Here is a 23,376-nt window from a genome sequence, read left to right as displayed (position 1 = left end):
ACTCTCAAAGATATGCTAAGGACTAAACATGTGATCACTAAGCTCTTGAATGGCTTGGAGGTGTTCTTGGATGTGGGTGTGATGTCTTGGAACTCCAGCAACTCCAAAATGGCCGGAGGAAGCCATATATATAGGCCACCAAGTCGAACTAGGCGTTTGTAGCTGTTATCCAATTTTCTGTATAGGCGTCGGTTCATCTGGTGGTTGGTCGTCAGTTCAACCGGTCTCTAATAGTCTTCACCTCCTCCGCTTCTCCTCCTCCACTTCCATTAATTCCTTATTCTCCCATGCTTTGTAGTCTTTGATCAAATTAAGGAGATATATTTCGAATACTACAGTTTTGACCAAACAAATGATAGCGTCATTATTAAAATAACCCCTAAATATGTATTTAAATTACTCACCTTTGCTATTATAAATAAAATCTAAAGTAACATCTAATCTTCGTGTAAATTACTCTCCTATGACATTATAAAATAATGCAAATAACCCCCTAAATTTGCATAGAAATTATCCAACTATATCATTATTAAAGTTAAAGTAACTTCTAAATCTAAATCTAAATTATATATTGTTATAATAAAACATTAAAGTAGACTAATATAAAATTCTAAATTACTATCTCTATCTATTTATATAAAATACTATCCACGATATATATCACCATATATTCATATATGGTAGGAGAGATAATACGAATACTAGTTCACAAATAAATGGTTCGATTAAATATATATCAAACATACATGGAGTCATGGAGGTATGATGTAAAATGAAATCTATTGCAATTAGATAATTATAAATATGCATTTTAGATCATGTGTTAGAATATTTAATAGATGAAAGAGAACATGTGATCGATAATCATAATATTATTAAGTTTTATTTTTATGTTAATTTTAATTAGTCCGTGCGGAGCATGAGTTGATAGACTGTTTGGTGAATTTAGATGGGCTGGAAAGATTTGAGGGTGGAGAAGATAACACCTCGGGAAGAAGGCAGAACACCGATGAATACCTGGAACTGAAGATTGGCAACCAAAAATCGACACCCCGCAGTGGGGAGCCATCAAATCGAGCCCGAGAAGCGGAAGCAGAGCTCCTCCGCGCTGGAATCCCGGCTCCTCGACGCGGACTGAAGCAGCTCCGCGCCGCTTGCCGTCGGCCACCTCCGCCTTCCATCCCGACCGGAAGACCAAGGCGGCAAAAAGCACCAGGTAACCGCGGCCAGCGAAAGCTGGAAGCTTGGACTTGTTGAGCGTTAGTTCTTCCCGAAAAGCTTAAGCACCCTGCCGTCCCGGGGCCAGGCCAAAAAGAATTACTCGCGCAGACTGGAGCTGGAAGGTCGATTAGGTTGGTTGTGATTGCGAGTGTGGAAGACGGCGGCATCAGCCGTCTGCAATTCTCGCTCCTGAACTCGCTGTGACTCTGAAGGGAGACAGAGTGACAGACAGGTCATTGCTTTGAAGCGAGCTGAAAGATTGCCATGCGAGTATTCTGTGAAAAAAAATGCAAGTTTCCATGGCTTTTTGGTGGAAATGATTTCGTTGTGTTCTCTGCATGGACCAACAAATGTGAGACTTATCTAACATACATGTTCAGATGTTCTTGTTGACACAATCAACTCTCCGAGAATCGTGGCTCTGCATCAATGCATCATCGTACAACTGAATAATCACAATTCCATCTTCATTACCTGTCCCAAGAAATTAGTGACCGCCCCTTTTGATCTTTTCAACCGAAGTAGATGCACATGTCTTGAGAAACATGGCTACACTTCGTGAAGATCTCGTGGTTTGAAATGAGACACATATATGATGAACTACTTTATTGGTTACAGCGAAAATTTCAAGTGCATCCTATATGTTACAACGACCTTGCCATATGTAAGTTATAAGCGCACGCGCGCGTGCGCGCCCACACACACTGGCACTCTTAAAGAAGCTTCAAAATGTCACAATTAATTAAGAACGCTTCCTCTTAGCAGATGTGGTTTTCCGATCTTGAACCTCACAAGTATAGATATAGTTGTAGTATGGCGGTATTGGGGACCTACATACTAGGGCATCAAACCTCCCAGCAGGAGGCTTGACACTCCCATACATCACACCTCGCAACTCTATCCTCGGAATCTCCTCTTGAGAAGAGCACTCATACTGATGATGAACCACGATCTCTTCAGAAGTTCTAAACATTCTTACAAGATGCGCAGGTCTATTTTGGTTCAGAGCATCAGATGGATGCTCACCAAATGTGGAGACGTGCCACTTGATGAAACCTCTCAGAAAGACCAAAAGCTTGCACCAGAACTGGATGTCAAAGTTGTCCCTAAGAAAACATGCAAAGGTTGTTGCACTAATGAGAGGTCCTTTCAACGTCCTGGCTATCTCCATGGCCAGATAAACCATCCTCGGGTGCATCACGGGATCTGTGCTTCCAAATGTAAGTGTCTTGAAGAAGTACCAGTATGCTTCGTCAGATAGATATTTCAGTGTTACTGCCCTCGTCGTTCCAAGCTTTGTGATCTTGTTGGACCGGCTTGTTATTATGATTTTGCCACCACTTGTCAGACACCGCTTAGAAGCAGCATACAACCTCTTCCACTCACTTTGATTGATGTCTCCAGCCACCTCAACGACAATTAGCAGTCTCCCATATTTGTGCAGCATGGAATTTTGATATTTCTTCAGACATTTTTCGCCAAGATAGGATAACTTTTCATCTCTCAAATCATGGTCAGTCACAAACATGATTTCAGAAAAACGATCACGGACTCTTTCATCATTGCAAACATGTGCAACAAGGGTGCTCTTGCCAACTTTTCCTGGACCGACAAGTGGCAGGACCTCCAATTCTTCACCACCGTTAGGTTGTGTGTGCAATAGGAAATTGAGGACAAGCTCTGCTTCCATCTGGCGGCCGAACATGCAGTTGCTCAGCAGTAGATGCATGCTATATGGCTGGCGGTAGAGGCGAGGGTAGCTCGTCATGAACACAACCAGCTCTTTCATATCAAGGATCATACAATTCAAATTGTCAAGGGTGTCTTGCAGTTCTTCCAAAATCCGTGTCTTTCTGTTGGAAGAATAAATTCCTTTAAGAGAATTTACTTTTGACAGAGAGAAAGAATTACTCACAACCTGATCTTTGGTATTCTCCTCGTCATGATATAGGTATCTGAAGGCGTCAAGCATGTAACAGCCTTGGTACATGGCATCTCTTAGCATGTCCACCTGCAGGAGCATAGCTTGGTTCGTGATGTGCCGTCCTGTGGCCTCGTCGATGATGACTTGTGCCCGAAGGAGAGCCCTTTGCAGGCTGTCCTCCACACCCAGCACCTTGGGCTTGCAGCTTTTGCTGATGAAGAAATTTATGGATCTAGAGGCTAGTTCACCCAGGACTACAGAAAGAAAAGTGTCCATTAGGAAACTCTCTCCTCGAGAAGATAACTCAGCTGGTGTTACAGAGAAATAAAAAAGCAGCTTCGGAGTAATAGCATGAGATGTCACGGGCTTAAAACTTTAAGAAGATCAAGGATGTGCTAAGAACAAGTGAGAAAGAAACAAAGAAAGATATTGCCAGTTCAAGTCTGCAAAAGGTCGGTCCAATGCACGAGGTATTTCATCGTCTTTGACCCTTGGACCAGACCCATCACCATTAATGCTACTCCACTTGCCCTGTAACAAGTGGTTCTATACTTCCATGCGTTCTTTATTCTCCCCTGCTTCTAGTCTCGATCTTTTCTCTATGAGGCTTTCAGCCGTCTAAAAGTCTTATAACTCCACATACTCCATTCTAGCAATACAACACAGTACATTACTCCAATTCCCTTATTCACAGTGATGTCCCATGGTCTCATCGACGATGACCCGTGCGTGGAGCAGGACCAAGCAGAGGCAGCCCTCCACGCCTCCACATCAAGAGCCTGTGACTCTAAGGTTAATGACAAATGTATTAAGAACAACAGTACCTGTTCCATCTGATACATAATACTTATTCAAGTTGAAAGGTCAGTTTTTTCACTCAGCAGGTAGTCCATGCACAAGTTGTTTGATCTTTGGGGCTCCTTTCGCCTTCACCTGATTGTTCTGACTGACTTTTTTTTTGTCCTTCGTTGCTATTGCCTCCAAGTGCTTGTAAATTGCAATGGAACTTTATCCAAGCAACAGATGCCCTTTGAGGCTTTGACAGTAACAGAAAAATCAAGCAGTCACCAGTAAAATTTCTGGCGACTGGACTGCAGTTAGATTCTTTTCAACTAACATATCCCATTCCGGTGAAATTAGATGGGATGAAAAAGAATTAACGGTGTATGGTAGGTTGCACAAGTGAAGGCAGGTTTACTCTTCAGATTGGAAATGAGAGCTCGGGGCCAACCAGAGAAGATTGGAAATCTCAGAGTATGGATGAGTACCTGGAGGTGAAGATTGACGGTGGAAGTCAACATACAGCAATGGCGGCAGAAAGCTTGTAAATCTCCGGGCAGCGGCCGCCGGTAGTCAGAAAAAGCATGAAGCTTGGACAGCAAACCCCACATCACCGGCGGCGAAGAAGAAGAAGCCAACAGACGTCCGGGGACCGCATTGAGGGAAGGGAGAGAGACAACAATGAGTCTCTGCAATTGAACAACTGTATATATTCCCTGTTGCAAGGAGAAGAGGACATACTCATACTGTTAGAGGTTCTTCAACCTCCAGCCCAACCGGAGGTGGTCATCTCTGCGCTCATGGCTGACCTTGCCGGCACAAAACCAAGAATGAGCCATGCTGTGACAGCTGAACACGTAATTGATACATAGGCATCACATTTCCATTTGGCTGAACAGGGTTGCACTGAAACGACAAAGACGATGAAAAATCTGAATTGAACTCCCAGATTTTTGCCGAACCAATGGCAAACGATTCATCGTATCTCATCTTCAATCACAAAATCTTCAGAATGTGTAGCTATTCAGCATGAAGCCTCTGGGACTTCTGTTATAAAGATTTTTTTTGAAAATAAAGAAAAATATATTGACCAGCTTCTCTCCAAGTCCCTGTCATACACATTCATGCCTGCCTGCCCCGTTATTATCTCCCCAAGTCCGGTCATAATCTTGTTTTGACTTGCTCCACAATTTTTTCCTCAACCTGCTCTGGCATATGGAGGGAGGAACGTGTTCATCAGTTGAGAAAAAACAATACGAAACATTGAACAAGTAGCAACTAGGAGTTTGGAACTTTGTAAGTACTCACACGTGGCCTGGTGGAATCGGTCTCCACAGATCGATCAAGAAAGAGAGAGAGAAAAAAGAAGAAACACGGACATGGTCGTTGCAGTTTTTCTGTTTGGGATCTATCGGAATTCAACACGTATGCATGCACGTTATGTCTAATTGTAATATATTTCAATATATTTTGCCTAGATTTAATTGTAAGATATTTTATCCAATATTCTTCATATTTAATTTTCCTATCTCTCAAAATACAAAATTATATAGATAATACTTCATCCGTTTCATTATAATTCTTTTGAAATTTTTTATCTCAAGTTTGACTACTCGTCTTATTCAAAAAAATTGTGCAAATATAGTCAAATTTAAATCATTCTTGAAGAACTTTTTTTAATATAAAACAAACCACAACAAAATAAATGATATTTTGTACAAATTTTTGAACAAGACAACCGGTCAAACTTAGGGTTAAGAAACAAATAAATTATAATTTGAAATAGAGTGTATGAGGTAATATGAGATAATAGTATTATAAGTCCAGCTAAATGAATGGTCCACAATTATTTGGGAGTGTCGTACCACAGCTCATATTTCATATACTAAATAAGTTTTTGACTCGGAGTAGAAGGAAACATTATTGACAAGAAATTACACCATATTTTTACAGTTATCTGTAGTTTGAACATTGCAAAATTTGCAATGTTGTAGTCAGACTTGAGCAAAAGTCAGGCCGGGCTGAGAAGTTTTGGGCTCAAAAAACATGTACCGCCGGCAAAGAGCTATCGGGTTGAGGTGTTTGGGCTTTTTTCGGGAAGGGCTCGAGCCTAGCTAGGCCGCCACCATTCTTACTTTTACATTGCAAAATAAATGGAATAAATAACAGGTCCGGGCGGATTTTTTTTTTTGGTGAAAAACAAGCGCCAAGCACAGCCCGCTAATGCAGGCTCACGAAGCTTGCTTGGGTCTAGTTAGTCTTTGACATTATATCCTAAATTTGACTATATCTCTGCTAGGCCAATCTCAGATCAAGATGTGAACTTGGTTTGAGCCAGATGAGGGTTAAGGGGGATGAAACTCCTTTCGCATCTCATAAAACTCTCCTTCCTCTCTCCTAATAACGATCTTGTCATGTCAACAATTTTGCTGATGTGTCATAACATTTAAGCTCATGAAATCCTGCTGAGAATGGCCTAAGGCTGTTTGCACTGGAAACAGTACTCGTTCCTCCATTACCGAATAGCGGATGGGATTGTTGCACCGGGTAGAGCATCCGTTGTCTTCCTGAATGGCTCCTGGTCTGCCAAATCGAGCAGGGTAGCAAACATACGCTACCAGCCGACCTGGCGCAGGGCCTGCCCCCGCCGCTGGCAGCCCCCTTCCTCCTCCGCGCCCCGCCTCACGTCGCGCTGTAGCTGCTCCGCCGTCGGCCATTGCACCGCAGCTGCTCTGCTGCCACCTCCCTTTTCCTTCCCTCCGCTAAAACAAGGCCGATGTCGGAGGAGCGTCGCACCCGCGCCGCTATCGGGTGCCCGGCCTACTCGTCAGACCACCGGAGGAGCGCACCCGAGCCGCTGTCGGGGGCATGATGCAAGAGAGGCGGCTGGGATGGCGGAGGCCGCTCGAAGCCAAAACGAACCCCCAAGGCTCGCCGGTGGCCGGCCGTGTGGAGGGCTAAGATCTCGCACCCGCCCGCGAGAGCGGCTCCACCACCGTGGCTGGCGCGCATGGAGGGAGCAGGGGCTGCGTCTTCCGCGAGCGAAGGGAGCAGCGGCCGTGGCCGGCACGTGCGAGCGGAGGGAGCGGCCAGTGTGTGCGAGCGAAGGGAGCGGCCGGTGCGCCGATGCAGAGGGAGGCCAGAGAGAGAGAGGTGTGGGGAGCTAAGGTTGAGGAGGTGGGTCCCACTCGTCAGTCACTATAGAAGGGGTAGGTAATGTAGATTTGAGTACAAAATGTTGATGGTTAGGATATAGAGTATGATGGGTGCGGAACACTAGCGTAGCTAGCGGGCTGCATGGGTATGCCCGGCATACCCTAACCCAGCCCAACAAGGTCAGTATGTAAAAGAATCCATCCCCATTCGTGCACTCTCCCCTGCAGCTGCCCCTGCCTGTCTACTCACAAGGCCGCGCAAGGGGGAGGGCGACACCGGCTGCGCCCCGGCTCCCCCCTCACACACACCTGCGTGCGCCTCCCTAGGTGATGCACTTACACTCACGCCGACTTCCTGAATTCTACCCAGGGACATTTTTGGCTCTGATTTGCTTCAGCTAGAATTGCAACTTGATACCTATATTGATGTCATGAGACATGATGACAGATTTAGTGGTCTAGAAAACTTTGTTGACCTCTCAGTTAATCTAATTGAAACAAATAGGCACAATGTTTATGATTTGGTTTACTTGCTTTTCAAAATGGTATATATTGCTTCTACCGATGGGGATCACAAGTGTTGAGAGGGCATTTTGTAATATGGATTTTGTCAAAACCAAGCGGAGAAATAGAATGAGTGATAGTCTCTTGGATGATTGCCTTGTCACGTTATTGACAGAGACATTTTGGAAGATTTGAATGAAGGTGATGTAGTCATAGGACTTTCATGGCCATTAGAAAGCGTAGGACTGATAGGCTTGAAAAATAGTGTTGTACTCCTATTAATGTGCTGTTTTAAACTATCTATAATGTAATTTAAGACTTAATTATGTCATTTAGTAGTTGTGTACGAATTGTTGGGTGCTTTTTATGAAATTTTATCGAATTTCTAAATGGATTTTATTGGTTCGTATATAAATACGCTTGCTTGGCATACCCCATGCAAAAATCCTAGCTACGACACTTGTGTGGAAGAAATTGGTGTAGAGGAGAATCTCGATGATCAGCATAGAATATTTCTTTTGGATGATGAAAATAGAGTACAACGAGTGCGGACAACCTAACTAGTGAACTATGAGACCTTGTAAAATCATGTGCATATATATAAGGTTCAAAGTTCAAAGTAATGGAATTAAGAACGCTTTCTCTTAGCTGCCTTAGATTTTAGATCTTGAATCTCAAGTTGCGCCACCTGGTAGTTTGAATTTTGTGATGTGGCGTGGCAGTCTTATGAATTTTTCGCATTTTTTATTCCTGAATGTGGAAGTTGCAATTCCAAGGGTAAATTTAAACCAATTATTGAATATATACTGTCTTAAACAAAATATAAGTTTGAACGCACAAATTCTAAGGTTGTAGTGTTACCTGGAGTAAAAACCATAGACGAGCACCGGCCGTCACTTTACATCATGAAAGTTTCTTATTAGTGCCACGCATTATTTTGATAGAATTACATTTAGTTTACATATGCAAAGTAATAAAGCAGTTTGCCCAGTTATAGTCTGCGATCTCGTATAAGAAAATATTTTTACTACGTTTGTAACTTGTGAGTTGTCATACTTAATCAAAACAAGAACTGATACACACTTGTGTATGCATCAAAATGACAGAATTAAGTACGCTTCCTCTTAGCAGATGTAGTTTTTAGATCTCGAACCTCACAAGTATAAATATAGTTATAGTAGGGCGGTATGGGAGACCTCCATCCTAGGGCTTCAAATCTGCCAGAAGGCTTAAGAGTTCCATACATCACACTTCGCAACTCCACCTTCGGAACCTCCTTTTGTGAAGAGCACTCATACTGATGATCAACCATGATCTGTTCAGAAGGGCTTTCAATTCTCCAAAGATGTGCAGGTCTACTTTGGTTCAGAGCATCACATGGATGCTCACCGAATTTGGAGTCATACCACTTGACGAGCCCTCTCAAAAAGGTCATAACCTTGCACCAATAGCAGATGTCAAAGTTGTTCATCAGCACGCAGATAGTACCGGTTGCACCAAAGAAAGACCGATTCAACATCCTGGCTATTTCCATGGCCATGTAAGCCATCTTCGGGTGCATCATGGGATCTGTGCTTCCAAACGTAAGTGTCTTGAAGAAGTACCAGTATGCTTCGTCGGACAGATATTTCAGTGTTACTGCCCTCACCGTCCCAAGCTTTGTGATCTTGTCAGACCGGCTTGTGATTATGAATTTACTACCATTTCTCATACACCGTTTTGAAGCAGCATAAAACCTCTTCCACTCATCTATGTTGATGTCTCCAGCCGCCTCAACAACAATTAGCATTCTCCCAACATTGTTCAACAAGGAATTTTGATATTTCTTCACACATCTTTCCACAGGAAAGGTCAACTTTTCATCTTTCAAATCATGGTCACTCAAGAACATGATTTCTGAAAAATGACCACGGACTCTTTCGTCATTGCAAACATGTGCAACAAGGGTGCTCTTGCCAACTTTGCCTGGACCAACAACTGGCAGGACCTCCAATTCATCAGCACCATGAGGCTGTGTGTGCAATAGGAAATTGAGGACAAGCTCTGCTTCCATCTGGCGGCCAAACATGCAGTTGCCCAGCAGTATATGCATGCTATATGGTTGGCGGTAGAGGCGAGGGTAGATCGTAATGAACATAACCAGCTCTTTCATATCAAGGATCATACAGTTCAAATTGTCAAGGGTGTCTTGCAATTGTTCCAAAATCAGTGTGTTTCTACTGGAAGAATCTATTACTTTTAGATGATTTACTTTTGACAGAGAGAAAGAATGACTCACAACTTGATCTTTGGCATCCTTCTCACTGTGAGATTGGTACCTGAAGGTGTCATGCATGTAACAGGCTCGGTACATGTTATCCCTTAGCATCTCCAGCTGCTTGAGCATAGCTTGGTTCGTGATGTGGCGTCCTGCAGCCTCATCGATGATTACTTGTGCCCGAAGGAGAGACCTTTGCAGGCTGTCCTCCACATCCAGTGCCTTTGGCTTGGAGCTTTTTTTGATGAAGAAATTTATGGATCTAGAGGCAAGTTCACCCAGGACTGCAGAAAGAATAGTATCCATTAGGGAACTCTCACCTCATGAAGATAACCCAGCTGGTGTTACAAAGAAATATAAAAGCAGCTTTGGAGAAATAGCATGCATGAGATGGCTCTGGTATAAGAGTTTATGGAGATCAAGGATGTGTATTAAGAACAGGTGAGAGAGAAAGAAAGATATTAGAGTACTCAAGATATTACTTGGTCAAGTGTGCAAAAGATCGGTCCAAAGTCCATGCACGAGATGTTTCATCATTGACCCTTGGGCCTTCCCCTGATTCACATTTCCTCTGCGTCATTGTCAACTAACAGCACTACCAGCTGAGAAAGGTACAGACCTTGACTCTCAGGTCTTTGTTTAGTGACTCAAAGCCAAAGCCCTCACCATCTGTGCGAGCCCACTTGCCATGTAACATGCGGTTCTCTACTTCCATAGGTGCTCTGAATATCTCTGTTACCCGGACACGGCGCTCAGGCCACGTATCGCGTGTCCGATATGCGCCGGACATGGATACGCCGCGGATACGGCGCCGATACGTGTCCGCGGAGTATCGGGATAAAAATAAATGGCAAATAAACGGATACGCGGGCCGGACACGTATCTGGACATTTTTGGATACGGCCCAGCCCACGAAGCACTCATCCATATCCCAACCCCTTCTGACATAGCCCGTCACGGCAGCCAGCAGCCAGCACTCGACGGCTCGACGCACGCAAGCGCCCGCCCGCCCGTAGCGCACGAGCGCCGCCGCTCGCCGTCGCCGGCGACGAGCCGCCGCCCGCCGGCGAGGAGGACTGTCGGCTGCAATCTCCGGTGAGTTTCCCGTTCCCGTCGTCCTCTAGCCTTAGGATTGATTTCTTCTTCCCACCTTTTCCCTCTCTGTTTTTCTCCTCCTAGATCTAGAGACCTCACTACCTCAGGCCTGTTCTTGCTTTCTTCTGTAGTTCTGTAGACCGAAGATGGCTACATCGAGCAATGCTAGTGCTACTGCTGGAGGTGCTAGCACAAATGCTAGTGGTAGTACAGGATCTGCATCCACGGTTGATATAAAGGCTCCACTGTAGGCTTATGTAACATTTTAGAGAAGCCTAAAACAGGAGGCGGCAATGTTTTTCTGGAAATGCAAGTATTGCTCAATGGAGAAGTTCACTAGCTACACTAGAGTTGAGGCTCACTTGCTGCAGAAATCAGGAAGGGGAATTATCAAGTGTGACAAGATGCCATATGAAGTGCTCTGTGAGATGAAGAGGGAAGTTAAAAGATGTGAAGAACTAGTGCAAAGAGGAAAGGCACGCACTGTTTCCATGCCTACTGCTCTTGCTCCTTCAGGCAATACTAGTAAGAAGAAAAGGGGACCTGCTTCAGCATTGGAGAAAGCTTGGGCATTGGAAGACCGCAAACATTTGGATGCTCTAATTGTAAGATCAATTTACTCTGGAGGTATATCTTTCAATTTCTTAAGAAATCCATATTTTCGAGAGGCCTTTTCATTTGCTTGTAGCCGCACCATGCCTGGATACACGCCTCCTGGGTTCAATAGGGCAAGGGAGGGACTCCTGGTTCAGGAAAGGAGGCACATTGAGACTCTAATGGAGAGTACAAAGAGTACATGGGCAGAGAAGGGAGTCACAATCTGCTGCGATGGTTGGTCAGATCCGCAGAGGCAGTCAATCATCAATTTTGTTGCCATTTCTGAGAAAGCACCTATGTTCTTGAGGGCCGATAATTGTCAGGGAGAGATCAAGACAAAAGAATACATTGCTGAGAAGTTGAGGTCTGTTATTGAAGAAGTAGGCCGGCAAAATGTGGTACAGATCATCACCGACAATGCCTCGAACTCTAAAGGTGCGGGTCTAATAATGGAAGCTGAATATGGTAACATATTTTGGACACCATGTGTTGTGCATACTCTTAATTTGGCTTTGAAAAGTATATGTGAGCCTAAACTCTCAAGGGATCCTTCTATGGAAGAGTTATTTGCTTGGAGCCAGCTTGAATTTTACAATATTGTTAAAACTGAGGCTAACATGATAAAAAAATTTCATAATGAACCATAGCATGCGTCTTTCAATGTTCAATGAGTTTAGCCATTTGAAGTTATTGTCTATTGCTGAAACAAGATTTGCCTCGGTAGTGTGTATGTTGAGACGCTTTGTTGAGGTAAAAATGGCACTCCAGCAAATGGTGATAAGTGACAAATGGACTGTCTACAGAGAGGATGCTCCAACTGCCCAAAATGCCCAAACTATCAAGAAAAAGATACTGAGTGATGTGTGGTGGAGCAATGTTGAGCATATTCTTAAGGTTACTTCTCCTATATATGATATGATACGTGTGGTGGACACTGACACGCCATGTCTTCACTTAATTTATGAAATGTGGGATTCTATGATTGAGAAAGTGAAGAAAGAGATATATCTCTGGGAAGGGAAGGAACATGATGAGGTGTCTGACTATTACTCAGTTGTTCATGACATATTGATTGCTAGGTGGACAAAAGGGAATAATCCATTGCATTGTTTGGCTCACTCACTCAATCCAAGGTAACAATCTACACAATACTTGTACAATTCAGATTGTATTCACTCCTCAGTTCTTCACTTACTCATGTTCTAAAATAGTAAAATATAATGTTGAAATTGTAGATACTACAGTAGGCAATGGATTCAGGAAATTGATGGCCGTGTACCACCCCACAAGGACAAAGAGGTATCCCAAATGAGGATGACTTGCTTCAAAAAGTTTTTTCGCATACCAGAAGAATTGGCTCAAGTAAAAGAAGAATATGCAAGGTTCTCAAGTTGTTCAGAAGAATTCAATGATCCTGATTCAATTCATGATAGATGGGCTATTTCCCCCATGACTTGGTGGACAAATCATGGGCAGTCTGTTCCTCTATTGATGAATTTGGTGATCAAATTGATTAACCAACCAGCCTCATCTTCTTGCTGTGAACGCAATTGGAGTACATATAGCTTCATACATAGTGTCAAAAGAAATGCCTTAACTCCAGAGAGGGCTGAAGATTTGGTCTTTGTGCACTCAAATCTGAGGCATATGTCAAGAAAAAACAGATGCATACAAAACAGGAGAGACAAGAATGTGGGATGTGGGAGGAGATTCTTTTGACACTATGGCTGGTGTAGGTCTTCTTGAAGTGGCTGAACTCTCCCTTGATGAGCCTGAATTGCAAGCTGTGTCCTTTGGTCTTGAGGTTGTCAGCCTGGAAGAGAATGAAGCACCTGTTGAGGATGTAGAAAAATAAACTATGAAGCATTGAACTCCAAGCTGTCAAGAAAAATTAAACCATGAAGCACCTATTATGTATTTGTATTGACTGCTATAAGCTATTTACCTATGTTGAACATCGAACCATGAAGCACCTGTTATGTATTTGTATTGACTGCTATCTCTATGTTGAACATCGATTTCTTATTGTTGTCAACTTTGATATGCATTGTCTTTATTTAATTTTATTAAAAAAATTGAAACGTATCCACGTATCGGAGTTTTTTGGGAGAGTGCCGTATCGGCGTATCCGTATCGGCCTCGATACCGATACACGTATCCATATCCGGGTAACTTAGCTGAATATAATCATGCGTGCTTATATAGGACCTGACCCAACTCGTTTGTCTAGCATGGATATATTGGATCTTTGAGCATATATATACATGATAACTTTTTTTTGTTAGATAAGGGAAACCGGCCTCACTCATCCAAGGTGGATGGTTCCAGCCAAAGTTACAGACACCCAGAGCAGCACGTAGGCTACAGACTCCGAAACGGATACATCAAGTTCAGAACACTGAGACAGACTGACGACCTGTCGACCTCAACGAAGATGAAAACAGCAACACTAACAAAAAAAAAAGCAACACAAACTACCATTTGTTGTGGACTCTGTATCTGACCGCAAACAAGTACAGAGTATTATGAGATTTGAAGCTATCACCACCGATTTCTCAAGTGTCCTTGGCGCATCTAGATTTGGGGGGGGGGGTGACTGGAGTGGGTATCTGAAGTGCATCTAGATTGTTTTCAGGTTTCAAATACACACTCCTTTTTGGTGAAATTAGATGGGCTGAAAAGGATGAACGGTGAGAGCAAATTACATGAGGAAAAGCAGAGCTACGCTTCAGATTGGAGCAGAGTGATGTTTGGAATTTTCCGTGTAGAGATGTACCTGGAAGAGTTTTTTTTTAACGAGATAACCAGCTTTATGATCGGCCCTGAATCCAGGCATGCAGCCAAAACAGAGTGCTCTCTCCGTTCCCCTCCTGGACAGTTACCGAAGCACTGAAGAAACCTCTAATTTCAGTTTCAACATCGATCTGCAGTTGCGCCCAGGATCGCTCAGCATCAGTACGTTGTAACCACAACCATCACGTTCTAAGAGCAAATCCGCCCAGCATCAGATCAATAATACTGAGACCTCCAGCTAGGATTGGGCGACAGCAAGTAGGCCAAGCTACTGCAGTCTTCCCTTGTACAGCTTTAATTTCACTATGAAGTATTAATTTCATTCATCCACATTCTGGTAACGATCACTTGAAAGTTGGAACTTAAATATGGCAAGGTCATAACATGTGGCGTCATATCATCATTTTTTGAATATTATGTTTATAACATGTACAGATGTGTACACACACTCTCTCTTAAAGAAGCTTCAAATGTCAAAATTAATTAAGAACGCTTCCTCTTAGCACATGTGGTTTTCATATCTCGAACCTCACAAGTATAGATATAGTTGTAGTAGGGCGGTATTGGGGATCTACATGCTAGGGCATCAAACCTCCCAGCAGGAGGCTTAACACTTCCATACATCACAGATTGCAACGCTATCTTCGGAATCTCCTCTTGAGAAGAGCGCTCATACTGATGATGAACCATGATCTCTTCAGAAGTTCTAAACATTCTTCCAAGATGCCCAGGTTTATCTTGGTTCAGAGCATCAGATGGATGATCACCAAATGTGGAGGCGTGCCACTTCATGAAACCTCTCAGAAAGGCTAAAAACTTGCACCAAAAGGGGATGTCAAAGTTGTCCCTCAGCATGCAGATAGTAGCGGTGGCACCTAAGAGACATCGATTCAGCATCCTGGCTATCTCCATGGCCATGTAAACAAGCCTCGGATGCATCTTGGGATCTGTGCTTCCAAACGTAAGTGTCTTGAAGAAGTACCAGTATGCTTCGTCGGACAGATATTTCAGTGTTACTTCCCCCACCGTCCCAAGCTTTGTGATCTTGTCAAACCGGCTTGTGATTATGAATTTACTACCACTTCTCATACACCGTTTTGAAGCAGCATAAAACCTCTTCCACTCATCTATGTTCATGTCTCCAGCTGCCTCAACAACAACTAGCATTCTCCCATCTTTGTTCAACAAGGAATTTCGATGTTTCTTCATACATCTTTCCACAAGAAAGGTCAACTTTTCATCTTTCAAATCATGGTCCTTCAAGAACATGATTTCTGAAAAATGACCACGAACTCTTTCATCATTGCAAACATGTGCAACAAGGGTGCTCTTGCCAACTTTGCCTGGACCAACAACTGGCAGGACCTCCAATTCTTCAGCACCATGATGAGGTTGTGTGTGCAATAGGAAACTGAGGACAAGCTCTGCTTCCATCTGGCGGCCGAACATGCAGTTGCTTAGCAGTAGATGCATGCTATATGGCTGGCGGTAGAGGCGAGGGTAGCTTGTCATGAACACATCCAGCTCTTTCATATCAAGGATCATACAGTTCAAATTGTCAAGAGTGTCTTGCAGTTGTTTCAAAATCAGTGTGTTTCTACTAGAAGAATCTATTACTTTCAAATGATTTACTTTTGACAGAGAGAAAGAATGACTCACAACTTGACCTTTGGCATCCTTCTCGCTGTGAGATTGGTACATGAAGGTGTCATGCATGTAACAGGCTTGGTACATGGCATCCCTCAGCATATCCAGCTGCTGGAGCAGACCGGAGTGGATATCTGAAGTGCATTTAGATTGTTTCCTGGTTTTCATATACACACTCCTTTTTGGTGAAATTAGATGGCTGAAAAGGATGAACGGTAAGAGCAAATTACATGAGGAAATACAGAGCTACGCTTCAGATTGGAGCAGAGAGATGTTTGGAATTTTCAGAGTAGGGATGAATACCTGGAGGAGTTTTTTTTTTATCGACATAACCAGCTTTATAGAAAGCAAATGATCGGCCCTGAATCCAGGCATGCAGCCAAAACAGAGTGCTCTCGCCGTTCCCCACCTGGACGGTTACCGAAGCACTGAAGAAAGCTCTAACTTCAGGTTCAACATCGATCTGCAGTTGCGCCCAGGATCGCTCAGCACCAGTATGCTGTAACCACAACCATCTCGTTCTAAGAGCAAATCCGGCCAGCATCAGATCAATAACAGCTAGGATTGGCCGACAGCAAGTAGACCAAGCTACTGCATTCTTCCCTCGTACAGCTTTAATTTCACTATGAAGTACTAATTTCCTTCATCCACTTTCTGGTAACGATCACTTGAAAGTTGGAACTTAAATATGGCAAGGTCATAACATGTGGCATCATATCATCATTTTTTTCAATATTATGTTTATAACATGTACAGATGTGTGTGCACACACTCTCTTAAAGAAGCTTCAAATTGTCAAAATTAATTAAGAACGCTTCCTCTTAGCAGATGTGGTCTTCAGATCTCGAACCTCACAAGTATTGATATAGTTGTAGTAGGGCAGTATTGGGGACCTATATGCTAGGGCTTCAAACCTCCCAGCAGGAGGCTTAACAATTCCATACATCACACTTTGCAACGCTATCTTCGGAATCTCCTCTTGTGAAGAGCGCTCATACTGATGATGAACCACGACCTCTTTAGAAGTTCTAAACATTCTTCCAAGGCGTGCAGGTTTATTTTGGTTCAGAGCGTCAGTTGGATGCTCACCGAATTTGGAGACATTCAACTTGATGTAACCTCTTAGAAAGACCAAAAACTTGCACCCAAAGTGGATGTCAAAGTTGTCCCTCAAAAAACATGCAAGGACTGTTGCACTAATGATACAGCCTTTAAACGTCCTGGCTATCTCCATGGCCAGGTAAGCCATCCTCGGGTGCATCATGGGATCTGTGCTTCCAAACGTAAGTGTCTTGAAGAAGTACTGGTATGCTTCGTCGGACAGATATTTCAAGGTTACTGCCCTCGTCATTCCAAGCTCTGTGATCTTGTCGGACCGGCTTGTGATTATGATTTTGCTACCATTTAGAAGCAGCGAACAATCTCTTCCACTCACTTTCATTGCAATCCCCAGCCACCTCAATGACTATTAGCAGTCTCCCATCTTTGTTCACCATGGAATTCTGATATTTCATCAAACATCTGTCCCCAAGATTTGTTCAACTTTTTATCTTTGAAATCATGGTCAGTCACAAACATGATTTTAGAAAAACGATCACGGAAATTCAGGCTTTCAAGATTGCACCAAAATGAACATCGAAGTGGGCTGAGCGCAGTGGACAGGTAAATTCAGGCTTTCAGGCACTTCTAAGTGCATTTTACACTATATAAGCAATGTGTCCATCGGAGATCTAATTAAGCTATGACAGTAATTATTTGCAATTATGCTCCAAAAACAAATCTATATTCAATCTATATACACTATATTAAATAAGATATAAGTCAACAGACCTAGTCTATCAGGGTAAAATAAACAGATTTGCTTGTTGTCAAACGATTGAAATTTTGTTTATCCATCAGTCAGCGTTGTGGCTCGTTGGATTGAGAATCAACGCACAAGGACGTCCCATGTGTTAGTAGATCAAACGGGTCCACGCAACAAATATTTTGTGTGTTCGTGACCGTGAGCGAGGGTCTCTGTGTTCCCCTGGCGGACAAGCAGCGAGCGCTGCCGCCAGGCGCGGCGCTTCCTGCTCGACGCGATGCGGGCGCGTGGCTCCACGCCCGGCGAGCCGGCCTGTCACACCCAGTTTTAAGGACAAAACCGAATGCATAACTATATGTATGCCAGGATCAAGTTTCATACATATAGAGACATTATAAGTGAATAATCAGTAACAGTATTATGAAAAAGAGAAATACAACAAATATTAATTATCAGAGTTATACAGCTTATTCTAAAAACGAAGACTCCAAACTTTACAGGCAATCGACTGGGGGTTGCGTACGCCTAGAATTCAGCTTCATCTTCAAAAGACTTCACAGCAATTTTCTCTTCTGAGTAGCAGTAAGTAAGGATGAGTACACTTATGGTTGGTACTCAGCAAGGCCACAAGAAATAACCAGATAATAATTTACGTCCATTTTTAAGTTAAATTAATCATGTGAGGGTCCAAGTCGCTCTTGACCGTGAGCACGGCTGATATATCAGTTTTACACTCTGTAGAGGTTGTACACTTTTACTACAATTCGCGTAAAAGTTCCGAAGAACTTTGAACGCAACCACGCAATGTGCTAGCTAGGCACAATACCACACTTCCGAGGTGTGATTGCATAGGGACGCTACGAGGCCTTTCCGAAGAATCCCTAAATGTATGTGTTGGTACCTACCTTTGCGGTACCTCAGAAGACGCAGCTCCCTTCACCCGCTCCATCAATTTTCGGTAACCCAAAATCCACCAATCAAGCCACCCCAATACAACATATAGATCATCTAATTACTTAGCCAAAACCAGAGCCATATGGTATTGTGGTTGTACAGTTTTTTTGGGTGATTCTCCATGTTCCAATTAAACAAAGTATTCTTGTAAATAAGCATAGACAGAAAGATGGTTAGGGTCACTTGCCTTTCTCCAACGAAAAAGGTACTCTTACTGCTCCTCAGCTTTTGCTCACTAGCAAATCTTGATCTTCAATCTTCAAACAGTGATCCTTCTACTCGGAGCAATCATCGAGCAAACATACAAAGAAAACAAGAAGATACATCTAAGAACAATACACCAAAACAAAGAAAGGCTTTAAAAGAACGTACTAAAGGATAAGGCTCGCTTATATGGTTATGAGAGTGCAAGAAACATGAAAAGCAAAACTACGCAACAAGAACGGATCGAAACGGACCTAAAACGACGATTCAAAAGGCTAAACAGGGGTTTAGGAATCTAGTCGCGATTAACCAAAAGATAAAGAACTAGAAGAAAAGATTGGCAAGACACAACAAAATGTTCTCACAGAGGATAGCAAGGTGATAAAGCTATCACACACGTTCCAAGGATCACATGAGCGCAAGAATTGATGAAAACGGAACTAAACCAAAGAAGTTATGGCTAAAATAGGGTTTCAGGGGCTTATTTGTAAGAGTTTTAAAAAGAACAGGGGCTCTGAGTGAAGAAACCAAGGGCTAAAACATAATTAAACCTAAACTTTAGGGGCTAGCATGAAAAACTATAGGCTAAGGATGGCGGGTTCTATTTTACAAAAGTCCAGGGGTTAAAACAAAAGAAATAGGACTGGTTTGTAAATATTTTTGAGCTGGCATGGACTGCGGGTTGATTTCCCTAAAACGGAGGGGCTCTTTTGAAAAATGCTAGAGGGTTGACTGGTATGGATTGGATTTGACTCATGTCCGATCCGATCTGGATTGTTGGATCTCCATCGAACGGCTCACGATGGATCGGGCAAAGGGGCGGCGGCGCTGGCGACGACAGGCGGCGGCGCACGGCGGCGAGCGGCGGAAGGCTCGCCGGACTTGGCCGAAAACGGCCGCCAGGGCACGGATTCGAGCATGGGTTGGCCTGGGAGCACGAGGAGATCTTGGCAGAAATGATTGTGGGCTCGGTTCGGGGTCATGGCGAGAGGAACAGGGCGTTCCGCGGTGGTGTGCGGGCGCCTAGCTCCGGCGAGCTAGAGCGGGGCGAAGTGACGTGAGGGAGAGGGAAAAGTGGTCTGTGGCGTGCCTCACCTCGACGCGAAGCTCCTGGAAGTCTCGAAGGTGGCCAGGGAGCGATGGAACGGCGGCGTGGCGGTGAGCTCACGAGCTCGGCAATGGCGGCGCTTGAGCTAGGGTTTGAGGCCAAAAGCGGCGGCTGTGGCTCGAAGGGGGCCCAAGGGGCGACTACGGTTGCTTTATATAGGGGCGGAGACTGGGCCTCGATGTGCGGGCCAAGGAAGGCCGCGGCGGAGCGGGCGGTTCCAGGACTCTGCTCGAGTTCGGCTCCAGCACGCGGAGGAAGAGACGCCTGACGGGTGGGGCCCGCCTGGCGGTGAGGGTGAGAGGGAGAGAGTGGAGCGGGCTGGGCTGGGTAGAAGGTGGGCCGGCGGGATTGGGCCGCAAGGAGAGGAAAAGCGAGGGAGAGCGAGATGGGCTGGGCTGAAAGCCAGGGAGAGAAAAGAAAGGTTTTGCCTTCTTTTTTTTGGAAAAGATTCAAACACATTCAATTCAAACTCAAATTCAGAGAATTCAAATTCAAATTTGACAACAAACAATAAAACAATGCGTTTCAGCATGAATGCAACACAAACAAAACAACCTCAATTAATTTGGAAAACAACCAATATTTTTTTCTCTTACACTAAATTCTCTGTGAAGAAAACAAATGTTAGAAAATTTTTAAAATTATGAGAAAATTGTTGTTTTATTTTTAATTTCAATCACATCCTAAAATTCAAAAATTTCAGGGTGTGACATGGCCGCCGGCCGCGCGGCTTCCTGCTCAGCGCAACGAAGGCGACACCCGGCGAGATTTAAAAATGAGAACAGGGTGATTGACAGATAACAATATATCAATCAACTGATGAGGAGACACATCCACATAAAATAAAACCACTGAGAAGGGATTCTTTTTACAGCATGAAAGTATTGATTTCATTCATCCACTTACTGGTAACGATCACTTGAAACTTACATAGGGCAAGGTCTTAACATGTGACATCATATCATCATTTTTTAATACTATGTTTATAACATGTAAAGATGTACACTCTCTCTCTCTCTCTCTCTAAGAAGCTTCAAAATGTCACAATTAATTAAGAACGCTTCCTCTTAGCAGATGTTTTCAGATCTCGAACCTCACAAGTATAGATATAGTTGTAGTAGGGTGGTATTGGCGACCTACATAATAGGGCATCAAACCTCCCAGTAGGAGGCTTAACACTTCCATACATCACACATCGCAACTCTATCTTCGGAATCTCCTCTTGAGAAGATCGCTCATACTGATGATGAACCACGATCTCTTCAGAAGTTCTAAGCATTCTTCCAAGATGCACAGGTCTATTTTGGTTCAGAGCATCAGATGGATGCTCACCAAATGTGGAGACATGCCACTTGGTGAAACCTCTCATAAAGACCAAAAGCTTGCGCCAAAAGTGGATGTCAAATTTGTCCCTAAGTAAACGTGCAGTGTTTGTTGCACTAATGAGAGGTCCTTTAAACGTCCTGGCTATCTCCATGGCCAGGTAAACCATCCTTGGGTGCATCATGGGATCTGTGCTTCCAAATGTAAGTGTCTTAAAGAAGTACCAGTATGCTTCGTCGGACAGATATTTCAGTGTAACTGCCCTTGTCATTCCAAGCTCTGTGATCTTGTCGGACCGGCTTGTGATTATGATTTTGCTACCACTTGTCATCCACCGTTTCGAAGCAGCAAACAATCTCTTCCACTCACTTTGATTGATGTCCCCAGCCACCTCAACGACTATTAGCAGTCTCCCATCTTTGTTCACCATGGAATTCTGATATTTCATGAGACATCTTTCCCCAAGATTGTTTAACTTTTTATCTTTGAAATCATGGTCAGTCACAAACATTATTTTAGAAAAACGATCACGGACTCTTTCATCATTGCAAACATGTGCGACAAGGGTGCTCTTGCCAACTTTGCCGGGACCCCAACTGGCAGGACCTCCAATTCTTCAGCACCATGAGGCTGTGTGTGCAATAGGAAATTGAGGACAAGCTCTGCTTCTATCTGGTGGCCGAACATGCAGTTGCCTAGCAGTAGATGCATGCTATATGGCTGGCGGTAGAGGCGAGGGTAGCTCGTTATGAACACAGCCAGCTCTTTTGTATCAAGGATCATACAGTTCAAATTGTCAAGTGTGTCTTTCAGTTGTTCCAAAATCAGTGTCTTTCTATTGGAAGAACCTATTCCTTTCAGATAATCTACTTTGGACAGAGAGAAAGGATGACTCACAACCTGGTCTTTGGCATCGTCCTCACCGTGAGATTGGTACCTGAAGGTGTCATGCATGTAACAGGCTTGGTACATGGCATCCCTCAGCATCTCCAGTTGCTGGAGCATAGCTTGGTTCGTGATGTCGCGTCCCATGGCCTCATCGATGATAACCTGTGCCCGAAGGAGAGACCTTTGCAGGTTGTCCTCCACATCCGGTGCCTTTGGCTTGCAGCTTTTTGTGATGAAGAAGTTTATGGATCTAGAGGCTAGTTCACCCAGGACTGCGGAAAGAATAATATCCATTAGGGAAATCTCACCTCAGGAAGATAACCCAGCTGATGTTAGAGAGTTATAAATGCAGCTTTGGATAATAGCATGAGATGGCTTTGGCATATATAAGACTTTAAGGAGATCACTGATGTATTAAGAACAAGCGAGAAAGAAAGATATTGCTATTTTGCTAGTTCAAAGTGTGCAAAAGGTCAGTCCAAAGTCCATGCACGAGATGTTTCATCATTGACCCTTGGGCCTTCCCCTGATTCACGTTTCCTCTGCGTCATTGTCAACAAACAGCACCAGCAGCTGAGAAAGGGTCAGTACTTTTCATCAAAAAAAAAAGGAAGGGTCAGTCCTTGACTCTCAGGCCTTTGCTTATGTCCGGCTCATCTCGGGGGGCAAAAAGACCGGAGTGGATAGGCCTTTGCTTATGTCCGGCTCATCTCGGGGGGCAAAAAGACCGGAGTGGATATCTGAAGTGCATTTTGATAGTTTTCAGGTTTCAGATACACACCCCTTTTTGGTGAAATTCGATGGGCTGAAAAGGATGAATGGTGAGAGCAAATTACATGAGGAAAAACAGAGCTACGCTTCAGATTGGAGCAGCGAGATGTTTGGAATTTTCAGAGTAGGGATGTGTTGACGCTAATCTGGTGAACACACCGGTGCGCTAGAACGCGCGGATCGCAAACGATCTTCACCAGCAGGCTTCAGACAGGACCGGTCACCAGCGGACGCAGAAACTCGCGAAAACCTAAAACCTCAAGCTCAGGAGGGACCCTGTCGGAGCTTGAAGATCTAGAGTTGCCTTGAGGTCGGTAGGCCACTCATGACGCCCTTGAACGCCGTAGAGAC

The 23,376-nt window shown here is 43.9% G+C and overlaps 3 protein-coding genes across 5 annotated transcripts in view; all 3 read right to left on the bottom strand.

Moving 5' to 3' along the window:
* Positions 1–1,814: 1,814 nt before the first annotated feature.
* The window catches only part of LOC120660299 (disease resistance protein RGA2-like), a 44,637-nt gene continuing 23,075 nt past the window's right edge, over positions 1,815–23,376 (bottom strand). The window contains exons 1-2 of one of the 3 annotated variants that reach the window (XM_039938782.1): positions 4,414–4,977; positions 1,815–3,399 (exon numbers count right to left, since the gene is read on the bottom strand). In XM_039938782.1, coding sequence (XP_039794716.1) covers positions 1,964–3,244 — 1,281 coding nt within the window. In that variant the 5' untranslated portion in view covers positions 3,245–3,399; positions 4,414–4,977 and the 3' untranslated portion in view covers positions 1,815–1,963. Of the gene's footprint in view, positions 4,393–4,413; positions 4,978–23,376 lie in introns of those variants that run through there. The other 2 variants (XM_039938774.1, XM_039938769.1) reach the window with 2 other exon arrangements.
* LOC120660314 (putative disease resistance protein RGA3) lies at positions 8,488–10,487 on the bottom strand. Its single transcript, XM_039938794.1, has 2 exons — positions 10,324–10,487; positions 8,488–10,125 (listed from the first exon to the last, which is right to left on the bottom strand). Exon 2 carries the CDS (start codon positions 9,968–9,970, stop codon positions 8,693–8,695), a length of 1,278 nt encoding a protein of 425 aa, XP_039794728.1. The 5' UTR covers positions 9,971–10,125; positions 10,324–10,487; the 3' UTR covers positions 8,488–8,692.
* On the bottom strand, positions 14,694–22,445 carry LOC120660320 (putative disease resistance protein RGA3). Its single transcript, XM_039938806.1, has 2 exons — positions 22,371–22,445; positions 14,694–16,092 (listed from the first exon to the last, which is right to left on the bottom strand). The coding sequence occupies exons 1-2, from the start codon at positions 22,396–22,398 to the stop codon at positions 14,810–14,812; spliced, it is 1,311 nt and encodes a 436-aa protein (XP_039794740.1). The 5' UTR covers positions 22,399–22,445; the 3' UTR covers positions 14,694–14,809.

This window comes from Panicum virgatum, chromosome 2K, assembly GCF_016808335.1.
Source record: "Panicum virgatum strain AP13 chromosome 2K, P.virgatum_v5, whole genome shotgun sequence".
Lineage (NCBI taxonomy): Eukaryota > Viridiplantae > Streptophyta > Magnoliopsida > Poales > Poaceae > Panicum > Panicum virgatum.
Note: the sequence above shows the minus strand (reverse complement) of the source record. Positions and strands in the feature narration are given on the sequence as shown.